Source organism: Gopherus evgoodei, chromosome 6 (assembly GCF_007399415.2).
Source record: "Gopherus evgoodei ecotype Sinaloan lineage chromosome 6, rGopEvg1_v1.p, whole genome shotgun sequence".
Lineage (NCBI taxonomy): Eukaryota > Metazoa > Chordata > Testudines > Testudinidae > Gopherus > Gopherus evgoodei.
Window position 1 is genome coordinate 68,335,660 of NC_044327.1, and position 23,057 is coordinate 68,358,716.

A 23,057-nucleotide genomic window follows, 5' to 3' on the forward strand; every position below is an offset into this window, starting at 1 on the left:
CGTACCTCAAATGACACCAACAGCCTTGATATAATATAAACCAGAGAGTGAGTGTGAAAGCCATCCCACCTCTACACCCACAGGCCTGCTGGGGCATGTGAAGAGGAGACACAGAGAACACTTTTTCAGCTTCTTCCAGCCAGGATCTCCTGTCTCAACTGAAGGGTGTCTTCAGTACTCCAGCTCCACCAAAGGTCCATTCCAGATAGTTTTGATGAACCTTTTTTCCCCAACCCTTAGAAATCTGGTGTTGCCTTCTCCTTTCCATAGCATCCGAGGATTGGCTTTCACGAGTTTTACCTTACCTGATCAAAAGTCAGACCAGATAGACTACCTGGGGATTCTCCATACTTGTGTGCAACATGATTGTTTATCACTTTACCATATGTGCGTGCTAGGACCCCCGCAGGTTAGAATGCATACCCTCTTCCTTGAAATTGTCAGAATCTGTGTTCTTCTCTCCTTGTCCACCTCCTCTTAAACCTAAATATTTATGAGCTCAATTTATGGAGAGATTGCATCCTAAAATTGCACCCAAATTGAAGTCTCATGGCTCCAAGTTACTGATCCAGCTAAAGATCTGATATTTGAATGTAGTGGTATGCAGGGCTGGCTCTGGCTTTTTTGCTGCCCCAAACGCAAAAAACAAACAAACAAAAAAACCCAACAATCCCGTGGCGCGTCCGGAATGGTAAAGCAGGAAAAAAAAACAAACCTGCGGCGCGTCCAGAGCGGCAAAGCAGGGGAAAAAAAAACCTGCGGGGCGGCCGGAGCATGGGTTCAGGGGGACTCCCTGCACTGCAGACATTCCCCGGGCAGCAGGAGGGAGGGGAAGAGGAAGTGCGGGGGGAGAGAGAAGGAGGGCGGCCAGGGCTTCAGTGGAGCACTCGCCACGCGATCCCTCCTGCCACGCCGCCTGCCGGGAGGGCTCTGCACCGCTCTGGTCCACAGGGAGGGAAGGACACGGGCTGCCCTGCCGGACTTGCTACAGACCTGGCACTGGCTGGGGCAGACAGAGCGCGCAGCCGGCTCCCAACAAGGTGCTCCCCTCCTCCACGCCGCCGCCCCCTACAGGGCGGCTGGATCAGCAAAAAAAAAAAGAAAAAAAAAGCGGCTGTGCTGCCCTAGGATTGGGCGGAATGCCACCCCTTAGAATCTGCCTCCCCAAGCACGAGCTTGCTCGGCTGGTGCCTGGAGCCGGCCCTGGTGGTATGCTTTAGAAAAGCAGGAGATGGATAGAATATTGTTCTTGGAAGGTATAATACACAGTATATTGTAACTGTGTGAAATTCATAACTTACCACCTTCTGAAAAAGGGAAATGAGTTTATTTCAGATAAAATAAAAGTGGTGCACGTTGGGAGTATGAGTGTTATATTAATCCTTGTAGTAGGTCTAACCACTAATTAGAAGTAGGGGAACTGCTCCTCAAAACGTACTTCTTTGTATTGGATTTTTCTCTTTCTGGGGCTGGGATCTCTTATACTGTGCCATGTTCTAAAATAGGAATCCTTATTGTCTTGTGCTTCTTTCTGGAGTGTCTCAGCTTGAGAGAAGGGCTTTTTGTGGTTGGAGTCCTGGGATCCAGAGGATCATTTCCCAGTCTCACTATTGTACTATCTCTTAGTAGACTGGAGAAGAAATGGTCTTTCATGTTTGATGGCCCTTTCGAGCTGAGAATAGGGAAAACTGACCATTCCCTGAAGTTCAAAAAAGGAACAATCACAATTTCCTAAAGTGTTTGGATGGAGGCTTATAAGATGCCTCTAGAAGACAACACCAAGTATGCAGACAAGGGCAGGGTCTGTTGTTGTTTTGGAGGTAGGTAGGTGGGTTTTATCAATTTTGTATCAAACCAGGTAGTTTTACTGTTTTTTACTGAGTTTCACTTTGAGGATTTGGATTTGTTTGTGTAAAACAAAACATTAAAAGTGAAACTCTGGAAGTGTTGAAAGCGTGCACACCAAACATACTGGTAAAGTTGCATGTAATCTGGTTGACAAAAACTAGACTTCTTGTTCAGCTTTAAGGTATAAAGGTGAATAACCATGAAATGCCTTTGAGCATTTGATGTGGAACCGCAGTGAAATGAGGACAGACACATGGATGAATTTTAAGTGGCAGGCACAAGGGAGGAGCACTACCTACCCATGACCCATACAATCCTATGCCAGGCATTTAATTGGTTCCAGTGTAGGTGTTACACCTTATGTGTAACTTGTGTGGTAGACTCTTCTCAGCCTGCACCCCCAGGATTCAACTTCCTCTGAATCCAACACACATACCCCTGCAAGGGGAACAAAGTGTGCAGAAGGGTGGGGACCTCAGCTCCATGAAAGCCACAAAGTCTTACTTACCCCATCACCAAAATCCCAGGTCTTTCACCTCTGTGAATTGATTTTATTATTTTAACTGCACAGGAAACCATATGCAAGTTGTGATGAATTAAGAACTTGACCAAGTACCTCAATTAAGTACCAAGTGCATTGTTACTTAACCTACTATGGCTCGAAAGTGTGTGCAAGGAAGGCATAAAACTCCCTGGCCCATGGGAGAAAAAGTTCCTTCCTGACCCCCAAATGGGAAATTGACTAGACCTGTAGCATGTGCGAGGCCAGATTCCCATTCCTAGTTTGGGGTGGGTAAGGTGGGCTGCTAGAACGGAGTTGAAAGATGCTCCCCATTGCCCCTGTGCCAGGTTAAATCCTGGGAGCTGAGGAATGCTGGCCAATCAACATCCCTCTCCCCAAACTGGTCAATGTGTGCCAGAGGAGTTACCTGGTGTCCCTCAGTGAGTGTCTATCTCGCTCCCTCACTGCTGGGCCTTTCACCACCACTCCCATAAAGTTCCTCCACCCGTTGAGGTGGGTAGGGGGCATTTGCAGATTCTTTGGCAAAAGTTATTCAAAGTTTGTAAAACTGCATTTCAGATGCAAAGTATCTTAACCTGAAATCATTAGTACTGTGGCAATGCAACAGTACATCTACAGTGTTAATTCCTCCTGGCTGCACAGTGCCATCTCCCATTATGCTGCAACTGTGGTATTTCTTGTTTTCAAGAATTTAAGCCTTAAGCGTGCAAGACTTTCTCATGTCTCGTATACCCTGTAAATCATCTCCACATGCAGAAACACACAAGATCTATTGATTGTTTTTCATGTTTTATTAAAGCTGTTTTGTCATAAGAAGCCTGTGTCTTCAAGGCAAGCATAGAGAAATAAATTCATTTTCATTTTTACCTACAGGAAAAATATGTTCACTTAAGATAACTTTGAATTAGTTTTAATATGTAAAGAAAATAGGTTTCTTGTCATGACAAATAAACCAGTCTGTCAGAAGCTGAGGGCTAAATAGGAACTTGAAAATAGTTTATTTTAAAATGGCTTATTAGGAAAGTCTAAATGTGTTGAATACCTGAGTAGGTGTTCAAAGTTGCTCTGAACTTGCACAGTATATGTATCACTTAAGTAAAATAAAATGTGGAAAGAATTCCTTATTACCTGTTTCAAATGTGAAGGAAATAAAAAACTCTTGTCAATTCCATTAATAGACAGACTTGGGGAAAATGGTCATTATACATTATTAATTTATTTTGTATCCCATACTTTATAATCTGAAGATAAAAACAGGAGAGCTCTGTGCACCTTAGGTGTTGTAACATGCTCTGACATTTTATTTAAATATTTCTATGGACCCCAATGTTTTCTGCTTGCTTTCTTTTTACATCAAATTTCAGTTGATTCAATAAAAATAGTGACATTTGGAAATAAAATTTAATGGAGGATTTGAGCAAGTGGTGGTTTACCAAATGTTTGCAGAGTGCCCCATAGTATGTCATTTTCCAAGAAAGGTTTTGTGAACTTGTGCTATGTATTGTACCTGTAAATGATCAAGGATCAGGCAGCAGATAATCTATTATACTTTTGTAAAAGTCATGTCACAGTGCACTTGGAATTGCAGTTCATGTCAATTTCAATATTACTTAATTCATCTAGAGAAGTTTAAAAGGTATCCAAATGAAACAAAACTATGTACTAAATATAGCATACACAAAGTAGATTTTGTTTTACAGAACTTTTAGTTTATCTTAAACTCGGGTGCTCTGGAAAGGAGAGATGTAATTTTCAATCAAATTTTTGGTACAGGGCTTGAGCAATTTTTGTTCTTCCCTCCATGAATGGCAATGAAATCTTTGGCGTATTACAGGCTGTACAAATTGCCTTTCATACCAAAACACTGTACTGGTAGTGTTTGCACCTCAGATGCTCTGTCTATGTCTACTGTGATCAACGTCAGTTTTGAGTGGAGAGGGAACAGTACAGGTTTTGTTTTTATTTTTATATCATTACTAGAGAGTTGAGGCAAATAATTTTAATTGGTGTAACTTTGTTTCTCTTAGCCAAGAGCATGTTGTACTTTTTCCACTGTATAAGAGAAGACAGAATCAGTTGGTATGAGAAGAGTTGCCACTAAAAAGATACAGCTGAAACTGCAAGCAAAGAGGTAGAACTCGGCAGAGCTGAATTTTAAGTAAATCCATCAAGTGTTGAAACATAAAGTTTTTAGTTCTGTCTAATACTTCTCTCCTAAGAAAACTGTGGGCAGTTGCATATACATTTTTGCAAGCCATTAATTATAAGGACCGATCTGCATGACAAAATTGTCAATATTAGGGGACACTGTTACAACACAGTAGTGCCCCAACTATAATTAGAACACTGTTTGATCCTGCCTGTGTCGATGGTACCAAATAATATTATAATCGTGTATCAGTAGAGTTGTAAAAGAGTTTGGTAACATAACACTGGCTGGTGCTATATGAAGAGGCAAAACCAACTAGTGTCATAGCGCACTGGGGGTATTACCATGTTATTACCTAAAGTCAATTGTTATTAGAGCCAGAACTACAATAGGGAAATAACTTAATTTCCCATTGGTGCTCTCACGGGTTCATCTGAACTAGTGTTAATAACTTTGGGAGCCTGAGTGGAGGTAAGGCTTCTTTTCAGACTGTCAGTTGCATTTGCTGCAACCAGGGCTAGATGATAAAGTGCTGAAAATGATGTCAGCAGCTGACTAGCTCACTTTGCTAGTGCTCCCAAAGTTGCAAATGATGGGCTCAGCTAAAATGATATTGGCAGTGGTGGAAAATGAGGCACTAAGACAATAACTAAGCTGTTACTCTAAGGTGTCTACTAAAATGTAGAATTAGTAGATGCTAGATACAACCTTAAATGCCTAAAAATGGTCTTGTAATTTTTAAAATTTGTCCATTACGTGTAATTAAACTAAAGCTGTTCCTTCAGAAAGTATAAGTTACTACATCTTGATGTTGAAGCATTATTTTAATAAAACACATTTTAAATTCAAATATACATAGCCTTCCTTGCACCATAGTCTTACATGAGAAAGAGAATGTACGCTCTGTTTACTGGTGGTAGCTACAGTAGTAAATTATGTGTGTTCATGTCTTTAATCTGACTGAAGTGGAAAGGTACTTCAGGAGCATTGATATTCTTCTTCTTCCTATCATTTACTATCACTTGGGCTAGGGGATATAGTAGTCTTCCAGAAGAATAACTATACTTTGTACTGTATGACAGTTGTCATGAATTACTATAGGTAAATACTGGCAGTTCTTAATTCTGAATTCATTCTCTTCTTTCTCTGTCTAAAAGATCATCTCTCTTGTGCCTTGCTATTATGCATTTTTATGTCTACATATTCGTAAGATGTTTACAACCATCTAAATTTAAAAAAATGCTCAAACTCCTCCACTAAAAAAATAAGTTATACAACTTAACGATTAATACATATATGATAGATATTGCAATCCTCTGCAATGTCTTTGGGGACCATATTGTATTAAGTTTATGTATCGCTGTGGGCCAGAGATTTGTATGAAACTCCAGGGGTGTGGTTACCAGAACTCCCCCAGGAACAAAAAACTGTGTGTGTTGGGGGTGGGGGCGCGGGAAGCTGATTAAGGTGAATTACTTAGGTTGTAAATACTTCAAGAAAGGCACCACCCTTTGGGAAGTCTTTCATATACTAGTACACACTGGATTTTCCAGAGACCAAAGAAAGGACTTTGGGTAAATAGACTGAGTTTAAACTCAGGGCTCTTCTTCCTGATTCAGTAGACAAACAGGACATTCTGTCCAGAAGGGGCCCCAACCCTTGCATTAGGGTGTCACAGTTCTCTGGCTGCTGATAGGCACCTCCTACAGTATGGAAACTGAAAAATGCTTTGGGCACCCCATCTGCGTATATGTGAGTCACTGTGATACAAATTGGGTCATACAGTCCACTTATGTTTGAAGGGGATGAGACTATTGGCTCCCACTGCCCTAGTCCCTTTCGTATGGTCTCAGATTCCGTAACCCCAAAAAGAGTAGGGGATAGAGGTACCAACCTCGACCTTGGAGCTTCCCCAATCTATCCTACCTGATCAGTATACCAGGGCCATTGTCTCCTTATAGGCGAGTTGGTGGTGACGCTGTTGAATGGCCTGCCTTAGGGCGGTTCCCCTGAAGGCTTCCAGGAGTCCCTGTCTGCTCTCTCCCAGCTGCTGGGAACTTCCTGCTTTTAAGCCCTTATTCCGCTCCAACATGATAGAGTTGGAGGGACAGGGGCCAGCCCTGCTCACAGCAGCTCTTTAATCCCTTTGTCACTAGTATGGGGTTTATAAAGGTTTGGAAAGACTTTAACTTACTAGGGCCACATAAGGCTGATGGATGACCTCTGATGGACTTTTAGCATGGATATGGGAATGTTTATTGTTTTTTATATGTTTTCTCTGTAATGCGTCTACCTTATGAATAAATGTGCTTGCTTAGGAAGAGCTATGTGGTAACTTTTAACTGCTGGCAACACAGTGTTAGTAGCCCTCAGAGAGAGAGAAAATCATGGGTACTGGCTTTTTGGAAGATTGGCTTGCTGGGGATTTCTCAGTATGGGACATGAGGAGGTCTGGAGCACATGCACGGGTTGAACAGGCAGTCCTACCAAAAGTCTCCAATCCAAGCCTCTTGGGATACATGTGCTCCTGAAGTGGAGCACCCATAAAGACACCCATTTCAAAGAACTCCAGTTTCTGAACCAGGTAAATAACCTCTACAACTGGCATTGCTCTAGTCAGATAGCATTTTAAAACTGCTAATAAATGTATTTAGTGAATTCAGAATATTCTTTGTTTTCTGGTTATAGTATTATGATTAGGAGGAAATGGATTACTAATTTTTATTCTTTTAATTTTTGATAATTTCTCTTCAGTGCATGTTAGGTGTGTTAATAGATAAGAGCATGTAATATATATAACATTTTTCTTCATTTTTTTTCCTCTCAGATATATTTTGGTAACATGTGAAATTGTCCTGATTAAATGGAATAAGTTTTTGGAGCTTTTATTTTGTTAATGGTGCATAGGTTCTATGCTGATTGGCACCTTTAAACTGTGTACATTATTTGATTATTTAATTATTTTTTCTCTTTGCAAGTAATAATTTTATGTGAATCAGTGTATTATAGAATATAACTGAGAAGGGGGCCTGAGGATTCTGGAGTATTTTATAATTCTGCTGCAGTGTAAACAGGAAAAATATTCATAAGATATCTACATATGTAATTAAACAAAAGTTGGCTTTCAATTGTTTTATTGCTCTTTGGGTTGCTACTTCAGATGTATTTCTGTCAGTTAATTATAGCCAAAAAAGTTTGCTTGTTTATATTCCCTCTCTTCTGTTGTTTCCCCAAGTCAGCTGTATCTGTTGCAGCTTTCACATGACTATTAGGTGTTGACTATTAGGGGTTTTTCAACAGTAACCTAAAACCTGATTTTACTATACTCATAACATTGATTTATGGTAGCTTCTTTGACAAGAACTTATGGGAGACTAAAAGGACAAAATTATTATGTCTGATTCACTATCTCCTCCATGTTATATTCTGCCAACATTCTGTGATTTAAATAAAAATGCAAGTTCACATCTTTAGGTTCTCGGCCATTAATGGTTTTAGGGAATTCCAATGTCAGTTTTCTTTTAAAATCAATTAATATTGTGAAGCTGCATTGTTCTGATTACTGAATATCCAAGCAGATATTTTGCACTATTTCATTATAACAGTAATGTAACGTTTATACACACAGTGTCTTCACTGACAGATTTAGGAGTTGTCATTCATTCTTTATTTCAGTAAAGTATTTCTTGCATGATTTGCTTTTTGTTCTCATTGAGCAATAATGTATAGGTAAAAGGAACTTCATCTGATTATTCTTAGTAATCCATGATGAAATTTCTGTAAACTCTAACAATGTACATATTAAAGTGCCGTTCCACAGAGCTTTCTTTGGATGATGGAAGTACAGAAGCCACTTAAGTATGTTTTACTGAAAAACAGTCTAGGGCCAGTTCCCCAAACACCTCTCATAAATCATAGTGCTTACTATAGTGAGTAGTCCCACTGAAGTCAGCTTATAGTAGTAAGCTCTTTTTACAGCCAATTAGAAGTGCTTGTGAATTGAGGCCCTTTGGCATTTTTACATCAATTTCTATTATAGGAGACAGATTTTAAATATCAAGCATTTGATTGAAACAGATCCTTCTCATAGTTGTTTTTAAAGTTTTATCAGACATAGACTCAAGAGTATATTGTCAGTGATTGAGGTGGAAGTGTATGTTTGTCCCCTTCTTAATTCTACTTTTACATATCACTAGTGTTAAAATAAATAGCTCCTTAAAAACCATTTTCTGGTGGAGATGGATTTTACCAGAAGTGTTAAAATATTTAATATATAACAAGTGTTAAAATATTTAAGCCACATTGCCATCATTTTTATCTTCTTCTTTCTATACTTGAGAATTGGGGAAAGCAGTTAAAATAGCTCACTGTTGTCAAGCTGCTAAAATGTATGATAAATGAAGCTTTGTAAATAGTGAAAATATGCTGAAGGTGATTAACTCCGACAATTTTCATGTAAGAAGCTTGAGATGATAAATCTCTCCTGTGGTTAGTTATTAATTTAGTGCAAGGGATTTAGCATCAGCCTAAACTATTTTATGAATTGTGGCATAAAAAAATATTTCAAAAGTTAGATACATGCATGTTAAACCAAAGAAGAAATTGCTTGGATTTGATTGGTAGTAATTAAAAATGGCAGATTTGACGCAAGTGTGACTTGGCTATTTTCTATGTGACAGTCCTTACAGAAATTAACAGAGTGCAATGGACCCTGAAAGTATGAAAAATGACAGAATATTATAAATGAGTCCTTAGACCTACCTGAAAACTGAAAGAATTTATAGATATCATTCCTGTACAGATAAAATATTTGCAGTGGTATAATTTAACGTACAAAACAATTAAAAAAAATCTGTTACTGAAGCGTAGAAAACAAGACACAATCTTTAATGTAATTATAGTTTCATTTTGAGGCTACCACCTATAATTTACCATGCAACTAGCATGGATACTTTATTTAAAAAGGAAAGAGAAAAAATTGATGGCTGTCTTCATGATTTGCGGCACTGACTATATTGTTTAGAGACTGTCAGTGCTTCTGTTATAACCATTTTTGAAGGGTGCATAATTCATCTTTTAAATTTGCCTTGGGCTCTGTCTTGGTGCATGGGATATCAGCTCAAATGTAAATTATGTTCCTTTTTTAAATTTTTGTGGGTGAATTTGCTTTTCATAATAAATGAGTGATTAATATTACTGTGTGGGCAGGAGTATGGGCTGGAGCTCTGCAAGGTGCCACAGACAGCTCTGCTAAATCCCTTGAATCCACATTTATAGTATCTCTGTGAGTCGAGTTCTGGGAGCATTTTTAGCAGAGATTGCTAATTGTCCTGAATTTTTGTAGTGGTTTTGTATGGACACTTATCCGCTGGGAACATAGGGAGAACTGTTCATATGGTCAGAATCCATGGCTGGCCAAGAAGAATAGAAACCTTTGCAGGAGAGGAGATGTGAACTTCTGCTTCTACAGAGGTAGTGATCTAAGGAAGGTTGTGGGGAGGAGGTTATCAGGAAATGATGAATCTTTTAGGGAGCTTAGTAGTATTAGGATGGTGAGCTGAAGGCTGCATCACAACTGGTACAGATTAAGCAACGGGGAATGCAAGTGTTAGCAAAGTGCAGCGGATTCTGAAGCTTGTGAAAGAGCAGACTTCTGGGAGTGTGTGTGGAAAATTATGAGAGAGGCTGGTGTCCTGAGGGAGGATTTGGGAGCAGCGGTGAGCACTTCTAGTAGTGGTGGAAAGTAGGAGAGGATTAAGGGAAAGGAGCACAGTGGGAGAGACTGTGCCTAGGTGAAGCAGAAGGAACCCCTGACTCCTCCCCAAATGTAGTTTTTCAGCTCTCACCTTTCACTAGTAAGTTTGTCTGTCCTTCTCTAGACCCTCATTTGTGTCTTAAAGAAGGCCTCTCCTAATAAGATCTGGGTCTGTATAGATTGGTGAGCTGATTTGGAATACAGTCACTCTCTTAAAATGATGCTATATCAAGGGCACAGGTGCTTACAGTAATAATAAAAGAGGAAGAGATTCAGGCAGATAACCATAAACAGTCTTTGACCTTGAGGACCGTGAGGTGTTACTGCTTACTTCCAGAGTCATTATGGAGGTAAGAGGAGACATTTTCTGTTGAGAAACATAAGACCCTCCAATGTTAATACTTGCATTTCTATTGTGGATAGAAATCAGTCTTTCTCCTGTTGCATCATTGCAATTAGTGGGGAGGTCTGGTCAAGACCTACCTGTTCTTTGCTAGCTCTGCCCCACAGTGAGGCATATAGGCTTCTAATAGAGGGAAAGTTCTGCTGCTTAGGAAAGAAGTTGTAGCGGCATCCCAAAAGAGAGTCAGATACTGCATAGTGTTTTCATACTGGCCTTACTTTCAGCTCTATGGAAATACCCTGCAACTTCTGTCCATAAGAGAGGAAAAAAGGCTGGAATGAGCCATTAACCACTTCGGCAACCTATCCTCCAAAATATTATATTGGAATTGGTATAGTCAGTTTACAATTAGATATGCACTAAAAAATAAAATTACTAGTTTGCTTTTCTGACCACCTCTCAGGCAAAAATGTTCAGAAATAGAAATGCCAAGTCATTAATCTATGACTCCTTTACTTCTGGCCCATAAAAGGTTCTACTATTTTTAAATAGACTTTCTTTAAAAGTTAGCAAAAACAGCAAGCCATTCCAGATATATTTGAGAGCACAAAAAGGAGCTTCATGTCTGCCAGATATACCTAGTGCATTTGACATTTAAATACAGTGAACTGACAATTGATGTTTCCATTGATTTACTGTCGTATTTTGGTGTATTCTATTGTGCTTAGTTGTAATTATTTTCCTTCACTGTATATTTTAAAATTGTTATGCTTTTGTGTCTCTTTATTTCCCCTCCTATTGTGGGTATGCACATGTGTGAGATCATTGCTGAGTGACGTTACTTATGCTATATTTGGAGGGACAGGAGAAATATTCTATATTTGAATAACTATGTTAAGGATATTAATAATAGTGTTTTCCTGCTAGCTCGACAGTTTAAAATTACTGTTATATCTTTACTGCTCTCAGGAATGAAGTCAGGGAGAAGATTTTATTTGAGATGAGCCCACACTGCAAAATTCAGATGCAGATTCAACTCCATATTTTAACCCGGATGCTATGGCATGTTGCAGATTGAAACTCTAATGATGACATTGAAACCTGGGTTCAGGTCTGGGTTTCAAGCTCTTCATCACTTTGAGGTGTTCAGATTCTTGTTCCTGGATCATTTCCTATACTTCACTAAACAAATTATTAACTATATTTTTAGATTTTAAGAGTTGATGCTCTGTTACAAACAGATCCTTGGAGCTCTGTTGCCAGTGTTATTGAAGTTGCATGGCTTACCACAACTAAGAAACATCAAACATATGAACAAGTATAAAAACAGAAGTGGGCTGGGGAAATATTGGAATAAATTTTATATTTGACGGACTGCCAACATGAGACAAAAGCTCTCTTATAGGTCTCCATTAACTAGGGCTGAAGGAAAAGAAGGCTGTTTTCTTTAATTCTTTCCACGTAAGTATAAATTGATACATTAACTGTCTGTACAGGCTTACAGCTTTTGAGAATCTAATATTTATATTTTCAATCTGGCTAATGTTTTGGATCATAAATGGCTTGCTTATTATAACTGAGACTTTAGAAATTTTTAGATTTCAAAGCAAAGTGCACCCTTGAAATGTATTTATTTACTTGCCATAATTCTTCAAGTGGAATTTATTCCCAAATACTAAACGTCATTAAATTGCAGAGAACTGCTTTTCTATGGTGAATCGTGGCGGCCATCCATCAATAGGACATAACAGTGAACTTGTTAGACTGAGGACTGAATGAGGTATTACCAAGCAGATCCTGTCAGATGACATTCAAATATTCATGCAGTCATTGCAGGATCCTGATAGTGGTCTCCCACTGTGAATAAAGCAACTGCTTTAACTGGAAAGTCGTAACTCTGGAATGTTATAGACCTATTGTTTACTCTGTGCATACCCATGTTCCTTTCAGTTGTGGGCTTACAGCAGTTTTTTTACTGTTTTGTTTCAAATTTATAATACTGTATCTCTAATTTTAAAAACCATCACTTTTTGGGAACATTTACACACATGAAAAAGTCTGAATGGATTCTACTTCTGGAATTTTTATTTTCTGTGAATGTTGTCTCATGCTTCAAGACATACAATATAATATAAAGGCATGAAATGGGAGAAATTTTAGTTAAAACTTAAATCCGAGAAATGATGCAAAGTTATGACTGTCTTTGTTTAATTTACATTTAGAGAACCTGATACAGTTGCAGAATTTTTTTGTGGTATGTAGTTTTGTGGATCTGAAATTGTTTACAGAGTGTTTTATCACTCTATCTGTGGATACATTCACACTATGAGCTAGGGGTGTAATTCCTAGCTCACGTAGAGATACTCATGCTAGCTTGATGAGTGCTGCACATTCAAAATGGAGTTTGCAGCTTGGTAAAGATACATATAGAGTTCAAATCTCACAGAGAATTCATAAACTGTACAGAGTCCCAAAAATCATCACAGTGCTTAATATCCTGATTTATCCGTCAAAGAACTTCTTGGGAATTTCTTTACTTTCTTCTGACCCACATAGTCCAAAACATACTTTTAGTGATGATTGAATCTTGATTCTCAGATAGCAAAGTCATGATTTGAGGATTTTCTTCTCATTTAAAACAGTTTTGATCACTTTGATAGTGAGCCTGGAATAATTTGCATTCTGGAAGAAAATTAAGGACCATCTGAATGCCTACACAGTTACTACATGGTGTATGATACCCTGTTTGCACTTCAGGCATTATTTCCCCACAATTTTAATTAGCTTTCCCAAATTCATTCCTACAGGAGCAGATATAGGTAAGTGACGGACCCACCACTATTGTTTACTATATAGGGTTACCAGATAGCAAATGTGAAAACTGGGACACTTTTTTCAGTGTGTGTGTGTGAGTGAGAGAGAGGAATAGTTCCAGATATAAGACAAAGCTGCTAATATCAGGATGGTCCTGATAATATCGGGATATCATGTCACCCTATTACTATAACAAATGTTCATGCGTTGAAGTTTTTTTGCTTCCTTGTCATTATATACACCAGAATTATATATACTGAAACATTTTTAACTTGGTCTCATCCATAACCAAAATATGATCCCCATCTTCTTTTTACCATTTTCTGTTCCCACAAGTACTTAAAAAGTAATTATTCTTCTTCGAGTGCGTGCTCATATCCATTCCGGTTAGGTGTGTTCGCGCCGCGTGCATGTTCGTCGGAAGATTTTTACCCTAGCAGCACTCGGTGGGCTGGCAGGGTGCCCCCTGGAGTGGCGCCACTATGGTGCCGGATATATACCCCTGCCGGCCCATCCGCCCATCAGTTCCTTCTTACCGCCTGTGTCGGTTGTTGGAACAGTGGAGCGCGACTTAGCTGATCTCCACCTCCCTACCTGTCTGCTCGTTTCTAATAGTTATTGTGTATATAGTTCAATCTTCTATATTTCTAGTTAGTTTCTAGTTTTCGTAGTTTTTTGTAGTAATTATTGTATATAGTTAAGGGGGATCGGGGGTTAGCCCCTTCTCCTCACCTGGTACCGGGGCCCATGCCCGGCTCACTGGGCTTCAAACCATGCTCGGCCTGTCATAGGCCGATGCCCACAGGAGACCCTCATGACTCCTGTTTAAAGTGCTTGGGCGAATCCCACCTCGCAGACAAGTGCCGCATCTGCAAGGCTTTCAAGCCCTGGACGAAAAAGGAACGGGACATTCATCTAAAGCAACTCTTGATGGAGGCAGCTCTAACTCCTCCATCTTTGGAACCGACTGCGGCACTGGGGACAAATGCCTCCTCTGCACCAGAGCGCATAGCTGCAGTGAAGGCTCCTCGACACCAGCCTGTACCGGCCCAAGCTCCTGCCCGGCACCTCTCTCTCTCCCCAAGGAGCAAGAAGCATAAGACTCCTGCGGCTCCCATATCTACGCCGCAGTCAGAGCGTACAACTAAGTCGGACCACCCGGCACTGTCAGCTGCTGCTGCACCGAAGTCTTCTGCACCGTTGATTCCGGTCTCACAAGAGCTGTCGAGTCCGGTGCCTATCAGCTCCCTGGCACATGCTGTGGTTGAGCTTATCATGCCCTCTACGCTGGAGACGTTCTCCACTGCTAGGGAGTTGATTGCCTTGACAGAGCCCAAGCTGCCTCAACCCCCAGCACCGCCGGTGCGGGTTGTTCAATCATTAGGCAAGCCCACCATGATGAGACCATCCTCGCCTGGTACCACCGAACGTCACCGGTCACGATCCAGGTCCCGCAGGCACTCTAGGTCCTGTCATCGATCCCAGTCCCGACGCTGCTTGCAGTCCTGGTACCGCTCTCCATCTAGGTACCGGTCGTACTCGCGGCACCATTGGAGATCCCGGTTTCTGTCCCGATACTCTCGGCACTGGTCCAGGTCCTGGCACCGCTCACGGCACTGTACCTCTCACAGCCCATCTCGGCACGGAGATTCAAGGCCCCGGTCAACCTCCTGGCACTGCGCTGGTCGCAGGTCCTGGTCTCACTCCCGGCGCTGGTACGACTCCCGGTACTGTTCTCTGGTATCACGTGGAGAAGGATCGAACGGACGCTGAGACCCTGCCCAAACGGCCTCAGCTCCTCCGTGGCCTTCTTGTCATTCATCCGTCTCATCCCATGCGGACAGTGCTTCCTATGGGGATTCGGATACTCACACCCATGGCCCGGACCAGGGACCTCATCAGTGGTCCTTTTGGACACCTTGGGCTTATCACCAAGCCCAAGGGGAACCCGCTGGCCCATCACGCTCTGGTCCCTCAGAACACCGCGTGCCAGAGGCCACTGTTGGCAGACTTCCCCCAGCTGGTACGGAGGAAGCTCCTACCCATGCACCGGACCCACATTATCTTCCGGCTCCGGAGGTCCCCAAGGATCAGGAGTCAGTACAGTACAGAGTCTAAAAGACAACCGCGTAATTATGCGTTCGCTGGGAATGCATACGCCACAGACTCAAAGACGGTCCTTCTGCTCCAAACTTCAGCGCCCTTACCCCCCGCCTAGGCCAAGGCAAGACTTTCCCAGAAGGCGAGGTCGTACCAACCGCAGACATCAGTCTGGACCTCAAGGGGGTAACAATTCCGGTCCCACCAAGCCAACAGCGGGAATCAAATCAAACTTTTGAGGGTGTGCCCGAGAGCAGTGTACCAATTGTCTCCCAGGATCCTTTTCAGTTCTACAACCGCCTTTCCCCGTTCCTCCCTGCGTGGTCCCAATTAACTTCGGAACTTTGGGTCCTACACATGGTGGAGCTTGGATACCATCTTCAGTTTCTTTCACCCCCTCCCTCCCAACCCCCCTCCTCATCCCTCTTCAGGGACCCCTCTCACAAGGAACTCCTCCTGCAGGAGGTTCGGAGGCTCCTTTACAATTGGAGCTATAGAGGAGGTACCGGGGGAATTAAGGGGCAAGGGGTTTTATTCCCGATATTTCCTAATCCCCAAGGCAAAAGGGGGCCTCCGGCCTATCCTAGACCTGCGAGGACTGAACAAATTCATGAAAAAGTTCAAGTTCCGCATGGTATCCCTGGGAACCATCATTCCTTCCCTGGATCCCGGAGATTGGTACGCCGCTCTCGACATGAAGGACGCATATTTCCACATTGCAATTTACCCCCTGCACAGACGGTATCTACGCTTTGTGGTGAATCATCAACATTATCATTTTACGGTCCTTCCCTTTGGCCTCTCCTCGGTCCCTCAGGTATTCACGAAGTGTATGGCGGTAGTCGCTGCTTCCCTACGTCGTTGTCGAATATATGTCTTCCCATACCTCGATGACTGGCTTATTTGAGGGACCTCCGAGGCACAAGTCACCAGTCATGTGAGCATCATCAAGGACCTATTCATGCGTCTAGGCCTGATAATCAGTTTAGAAAAATCTACTCTGGTGCCTATGCAGAGGATAGAGTTCATCGGAGCCATGCTGGACTCCAATCTTGAAACGGCCAGTTTGCCTCTACCTTGTTTTCAGACTATAGTCTCCCTTGTACAAAGACTTCAAAGCTTCCCAACAACCTCTTCCTGCACTTGCCTTGGCCTCCTCGGTCACATGGCTTCATGCACATTCGTCACAAAGCACGCCAGACTGCGCATGCGTCCTCTTCAAACTTGGCTCGCCTCAGCCTATCATCCGGGCAGAGACGCCATAGACAGTATACTCACAATCCCGCTGAGCATTCTAGGCTCCCTCCACTGGTGGCGGACGCCATCCCTGGTGTATGCAGGTCTGCCGTTCCATCCACTGCAGCCCTCCATGTCCTTAACAATGGATGCGTCATCTCTCGGCTGGGGTTCTTGCCTAGGGCACCTTCTCACTCAAGGCCTTTGGTCGTCTCAGGAATTGGCGTTACACATAAATGTCCGAGAACTGAGAGCAGTCCGACTGGCGTGCCGAGCATTCCAGCGTCATCTGCAGGGCTGCTGTGTTGCAGCGTTCACAGACAACACAAGGGCCATGTATTATATAAACAAACAAGGGAGGGACAGGGTCCTCACCTCTTTGTTGGGAGGCTATTCAACTGTGGGACTTCTGCATAGCCCACCCAATAGACCTGGTAGCCTCCTTTCTCCCAGGAGTCCAGAACACTCTCGCAGATCAACTGAGCAGATCCTTCCTGTCTCACAACTGGTCCATCCGTCTGGACATTCTCCATTCTGTATTCTGGAAGTGGGGCTTTGCCCACATAGACCTCTTTGCCTCCAGAGAGAACAGGAAATGTCAAGTGTTCTGCTCCCTACAAGGTCATTCCCCGGGCTCCCTCTCGGATGCGTTCCTAATTCCATGGAAAGGTCTCCTATTTTATGCTTTCCCACCATTTCCTCTCGTCCACAGAGTTCTACTCAAGCTCCGCAGGGACAGAGCCCAGCTAATACTGATCGCTCCGGCATGACCGAGACAGCACTAGTACACCCTGCTGCTCGACCTCTCTCTGGCAGACCCGATACCTCTGCCACTCTGCCCGGACCTCATAACGCAGGACTTCGGCAGCCTTCACCACCCAGACCTGCAGACCCTCCATCTGACAGCATGGCTGCTGTCTGGTCGAGCCAATCTGAGTTGAGTTGCGTTGCTCCACCTCAGTGCAACAGGTGCTGCTGGGAAGCAGAAAGCCTTCCACGCGGATGACATCTCGCCAAATGGAAGCGCTTCTCCCACTGGTGCGCCCAGCATGACTTCATCCCAGAAGGTGTATCGGTCCCCATTATCTTGGACTATTTATGGTCCCTCAGGGAGCAGGGCTGACGATCTCTTCTATAAGGGTGCATCTTGCAGCTATATCCACCTTCCGTCCTGGGGAAACTGGCAGTTCAATCTTTTCTCATCCCATAGTTTCCAGATTCCTCAAAGGCTTGGAGCAGCTCTACCCTCAGGTCAAGCGCCCAGCCCCTACCTAGGATCTAAACCTTGTATTAGCTAGGCTCGTGAGTCCCCCCTTTGAGCCTCTAGCCACATGCTCGCTGCTGTACCTATCCTGGAAGACAGCCTTCCTCGTCGCTATCACCTTGGCTAGGCGAGTCTCGGAGCTTCGAGCTTTGACTGTGGATTCCCTGTATACAGTATTCCACAAGGACAAGGTACAGCTACGACCGCACCCGGAATTTTTCCCTAAGGTGGTCTCTGCCTTAATCAAGACATCTTTCTACCAGTATTTTTCCCGAAGCCGCACTCATCGCGTTGGAAACAACAGCTGCATATTCTGGATATCCACAGGGCTCTCGCCTTTTATATCGAGAGGACCAAACCCTTCTGATGTTCGCCTCAGCTATTTATAGCTGTGGCAGAGCGCATGAAGGGCATGCCAGTCTCTTCCCAACGGATTTCATCTTGGGTAACGTCCTGTATCCGGGCATGCTATGACTTGGCTCACATCCCAACTGGCCATCTCACCGCCCATTCTACTTGGGCTCAAGCCTCATCTGCCGCTTTCCTGGCCCATGTTCCCATCCAGGAAATATGTCACGCGGCTACCTGGTCTTCCATCCACACCTTTGCATCACACTACGCATTGGTCCAGCAGTCCAGAGACGATGCCGCATTTGGCTCAGCAGTCTTACGTTCTGCAATGTCTCGCTCCGACCCCACCGCCTAGGTAAGGCTTGGGAATCACCTAACTGGAATGGATATGAGCAAGCACTCGAACAAGAAAAGACGGTTACTCACCTTTGTAACTGTTGTTCTTCAAGATGTGTTGCTCATATCCATTCCAAACCCGCCCTCCTTCCCCACTATCGGAGTAGCCGGCAAGAAGGAACTGAGGGGCGGATAGGCCGGCAGGGGTATATATCCGGCACCATAGCGGCGCCACTCCAGGGGGCGCCCTGCCGACCCACCAAGTGTTGCTAGGGTAAAAATCTTCCGACGAACGTGCACGCGGCACGCGCACACCTAACTGGAATGGATATGAGCAACACATATCGAAGAACAACAGTTACAAAGGTGAGTAACCGTCTTTTTTTGGAATCAACAATTTTGGTAAATACTCTCCCTTTCATACAATTTTTAGGTAATTAAGAGGACACGTGTACACCACTTTCCTACAGTTCATAAAATCATGAATACTTTTCCTGTCTTCCTCAAAGAGCACAAAATCAAATTTTACATATAAGCAAAATGAAGGAGCACACATAATAGTGGAATAGGAATGGGGAGGAAAGACAAAGATTATTGTAATAAGATTATAAGGTTCATCAACAAAGACTGATATGCAAGAAGGATATTTTTTCATAACATGACTTTTTAAATATAAATATCTGCATCAAATATTTAGGGTGCAGATGTAGGAGACCTGCATGAGATTATTTACCATCTTACGTTAACAGTAAACTGCCATCACCAACCGTGTTCCAAATCTTAGGAGAGAGCCACTTGGAACTCTGCCTTCCCCCAAATTATTTCCCCAGTTTTTATTCCCCTTTTCCTAGCAGGATTGAGACTTGATTCACCTCCCACCAATTCCCTGTGAGCCCAGATCCAAAAAACCCTTGGATCTTAAAACAAGGAAAAATCAATCAGGTTCTGTAAAAGAAGACTTGTATTTAAAGGAAAAAGGTGAAAGGAATACCTCTGTGAGATTAGCATGCAAGCTACTCTCACAGACAACAGATTCAAAACCCAGAGGATGACCCTCTGGGCAAAAACCTTAGTTACACAAAGATACCCAATTTGATTCCCCCTCTTATGCAAAACGAAGTCACAAAAGAAAATGAACATAATCTAATACATTCCTTCTCTAAACACTTACTACTTTTAAGAAATGTTACATGGCTGATTCCTGGATCCTTCAGTCCAGCACAAAACTTTTCTGAACAGACAAAGACTGATTTCCCTCCTCCCTCTTTGAAAACATCTTGTCCCCCCATTGGTTCCTCTGGTCAGGTGTCAGCTAGGCTAGGTGAACTTCTTAACCCTTTACAGGTAAAAGAGGAATTAACCCTTAACTGCCTATTTATGACAATTTGTCATGATTTTTTGTAGGTGTCAGTTAGAAATGAGTCTGAAGGAAGGATTTGAAGGAGAGGAGGTTATTGGCATTGATCACATATACACATCCCACCTTTTGACAAACTCCTAAACCAGCAGTGCCCACACTTCTCTTTAGAATGCTCCAACCAGCAAACCTACTTCCCCCTCTGTCCCCAGGGGAAGCTGCTATGCTGGAGACCTCACCTGCCCTTCTACTTCAATTAACTTTTTCTTTCAGTACTGCATGAGGAGTCCAGGGCGAAGGGGACTGAGACTGGTGCTGCCAAAGTTGAAATCTCTGCTGTACTACACCTGCTTCAGGCTCTGTCCTGCTCAGAGCACATGAGTATGTACTGCAGACAGTAACTGTCTGATACTATCTGTTGGCCAAAGGGGAAACTGCTAGTAGCTCAGGTGAAATGTCTGAGCTACTAGCTGTTAATGTGCAGGTTTGAGAGTCCCCTCAAAATCTGACCTAAATTGTGACAAGTTTTGGCAATGCTGCAGGCTGGAGGAAACCCAGAGTGGCAGAAGAATGAGCCCAATTATGTTGCATGAAATTTGTTTCAGTTCTTCTTTCTCTGCCGAAAGGGAATGTGATCTTAAGTCATGTTACTCCCTCTCAGCACAAAGAGGCAACAGGGGATAGCTAGGGAGTAGAAAATGTGTGCATACTCCTTTATAATATTGGAAGGGTAAAGAAGGACATATACTTTCTATGTCAAATAAAATTATCCAATATTTCATTAAATGGTTCTGAATTTAGAAATGTAGAAACCCTTTGCAGTAGAGATGATGTCATCATCTCCTTGAAGGTCTATATTCATGATGTATCTGGAATATTACATTATCACTAGTGGATGAAAACCCATTTTGTCATGCACATGTGTCAGTTGGGCCAAGTAATATACAATATGTGCAGTCTCCCTCAGATAGCCAATGAAATTGTTGCATGCACAATAGCTGTAGAGAAAGGTTGATGATTGGTTAACTAATCTCTGATATCTTGATGGTCTAGAACTCTTGGCATGGCATGGATACATGGCTTATTGTAGCTATACACTGCATGGGTGTAATTCGTGAGGTCAGAGTGAGTGAGACCTTGAGAACTTTAAAAACTGGACAATTAACAGACCACAAATCCCAGTTATGATTGATTGTGGTGGTATTCTAAACAAAAAGAGCTCTCAGACATATTTTTATCTGTTTCCATCTCTTCATACTATCTCTGTGGACATTCTAGACTTCAGAGTGATACACAGGTTGCATCTCTACCACAAGTTAGGAAGTGAGTCCCTGCTCCTGTGTGAGAGCTAGTACGAGTTGTCATAAACAGATGGTTAAGGGTTAATGCCTCTTTTACCTGTAAAGGGTTAAAAAGTTCACCTAGCCTAGCTGACACCTGACCAGAGGAACCAATGGGGGAACAAGATGTTTCAAAAGGAAGGAGGGAAGTTTTTCCTTTGAGAGTTTCAGTTTCAGCCGGAGTGCAAAAGATCAAGGAACCAGTCTCTGATCAGAGTAGTAAGTTTTAGAAAAGAATAAATAGGTTTATGTTTATTTCTTTGTTTCCTGTCTTACACAAATTGAGGTAGAATCAAATTGGGTATTTGAGTATTTTTTTTTTTTGTGTAACTAAATTTGTGCCCAGGGGAACAACCTCTTGTGTTTTGAATCTGTTTTCTGTGAGAGTAGCTGGTATGCCAATCTCTCCCAGAGGGTTGTCTTTTACCTTTCTTTTCTTTAATTACAAGCCTTTTTTCTTAATACCTGATTGATTTTTCCTTGTTTTTTAGATCCAAAGGGATTGGATCTGGACTCACCAGGGATTGGTGGGGGGATGGTTAATTTCTCCTTGTTTTCAGATCCAAGGGGTTTGGATCTCTGTTCACCAGGGGATTGGTGAAGTCCCTCAAGACTATCCAGGGAAAAAGGGGGTCCTTGGGGGTGGTGGCAGCGATACCAGATCTAAGCTAGTAATTAAGCTTAGAACTGTCCATGCAGGTCCCGACATCTGTACCCTAAAGTTCAGAGTGGGGAAGGAAACCTTGACATGAGTATAAATGGTAGTGTAGCTGCAGTTGCATGGACAGTGATATGCTGCCTGAATATATACCCATTGGGTTCTGGTTGGTTTTACTTGGCACAGCTAAGCTAAGTTTTTTTTGCTATTTGAAATATTTGATAAGAGAGTTTGCCCTTTGCATCGTTTTCCGTAATAATGTAAAAGCTTCAAAAATAAGTGTGGAATGATGCACTAAACCTCTCGCAAAAATTCTGTAATATTGAAACTTCTTGGGAATTTCTTCACCTTCTCATAGTTTGTATAATAATTAAAAAAACTCAGTGATGATCTTATCAGGGTTCACAGTGATTTGGAGAATCTTTTTTCTTTCTTATTCAGGTAAGTTCTTTGAGTGCTTGCTCATGTGTATTCCACAGTACATGTATGTGCTTGCCATATGCACTGGTGCCGGTAGTTTTTCTCTCAGCAGTAGGGAAATGCAAGAAGGAACTGAGGGTGGAGGGATCGTGTGGCTCCCCTTATAGCATGCTATAGCGGCACCACTCCAGGGATCACAACAGCGCTCCCCCTACTGCTGAAGGAAAAAACTTCTGGCACCAGTGCACTTGGTGAGCGCACACACCTACTGTGGAATAGACATGAGCAACATATCTCGAAGAATGCCAGTTAAGGAACAGTAACTGTCCTTTTTATCACTTTGTTGGTGTGCATGGAATAATTAGCATGCTGAAATCAAAGTAAGGTCTAGTTAAACATCCACATGAAGTAACTTCGTGGTGCACTTTAAGCATGTCTCCTACAATTTTAGTTTTCTTAAATCTGTTCGCTGAGAGGTAGACTCAAACACTGATGGATCCACTATTGTACTTAACCTCAGTGTATGCCCGCACAAAATTATATTGTTGAGCAACCTATGTGAG

General features: G+C 42.5%; 1 protein-coding gene across 7 annotated transcripts in view; it reads left to right on the top strand.

Annotated features, from left to right (window-relative positions):
• The window catches only part of FBXL17 (F-box and leucine rich repeat protein 17), a 486,275-nt gene that overhangs the window by 187,500 nt on the left and 275,718 nt on the right, over positions 1-23,057 (top strand). The window contains exon 7 of one of the 7 annotated variants that reach the window (XM_030565827.1): positions 4,399-4,474. The exons of the other annotated variants lie outside the window; for them this stretch is intronic. Within the exon in view, the coding sequence (XP_030421687.1) occupies positions 4,399-4,456 (58 nt within the window). The 3' untranslated portion in view covers positions 4,457-4,474. Of the gene's footprint in view, positions 1-4,398; positions 4,475-23,057 lie in introns of those variants that run through there. 7 annotated transcript variants of the gene reach the window in all.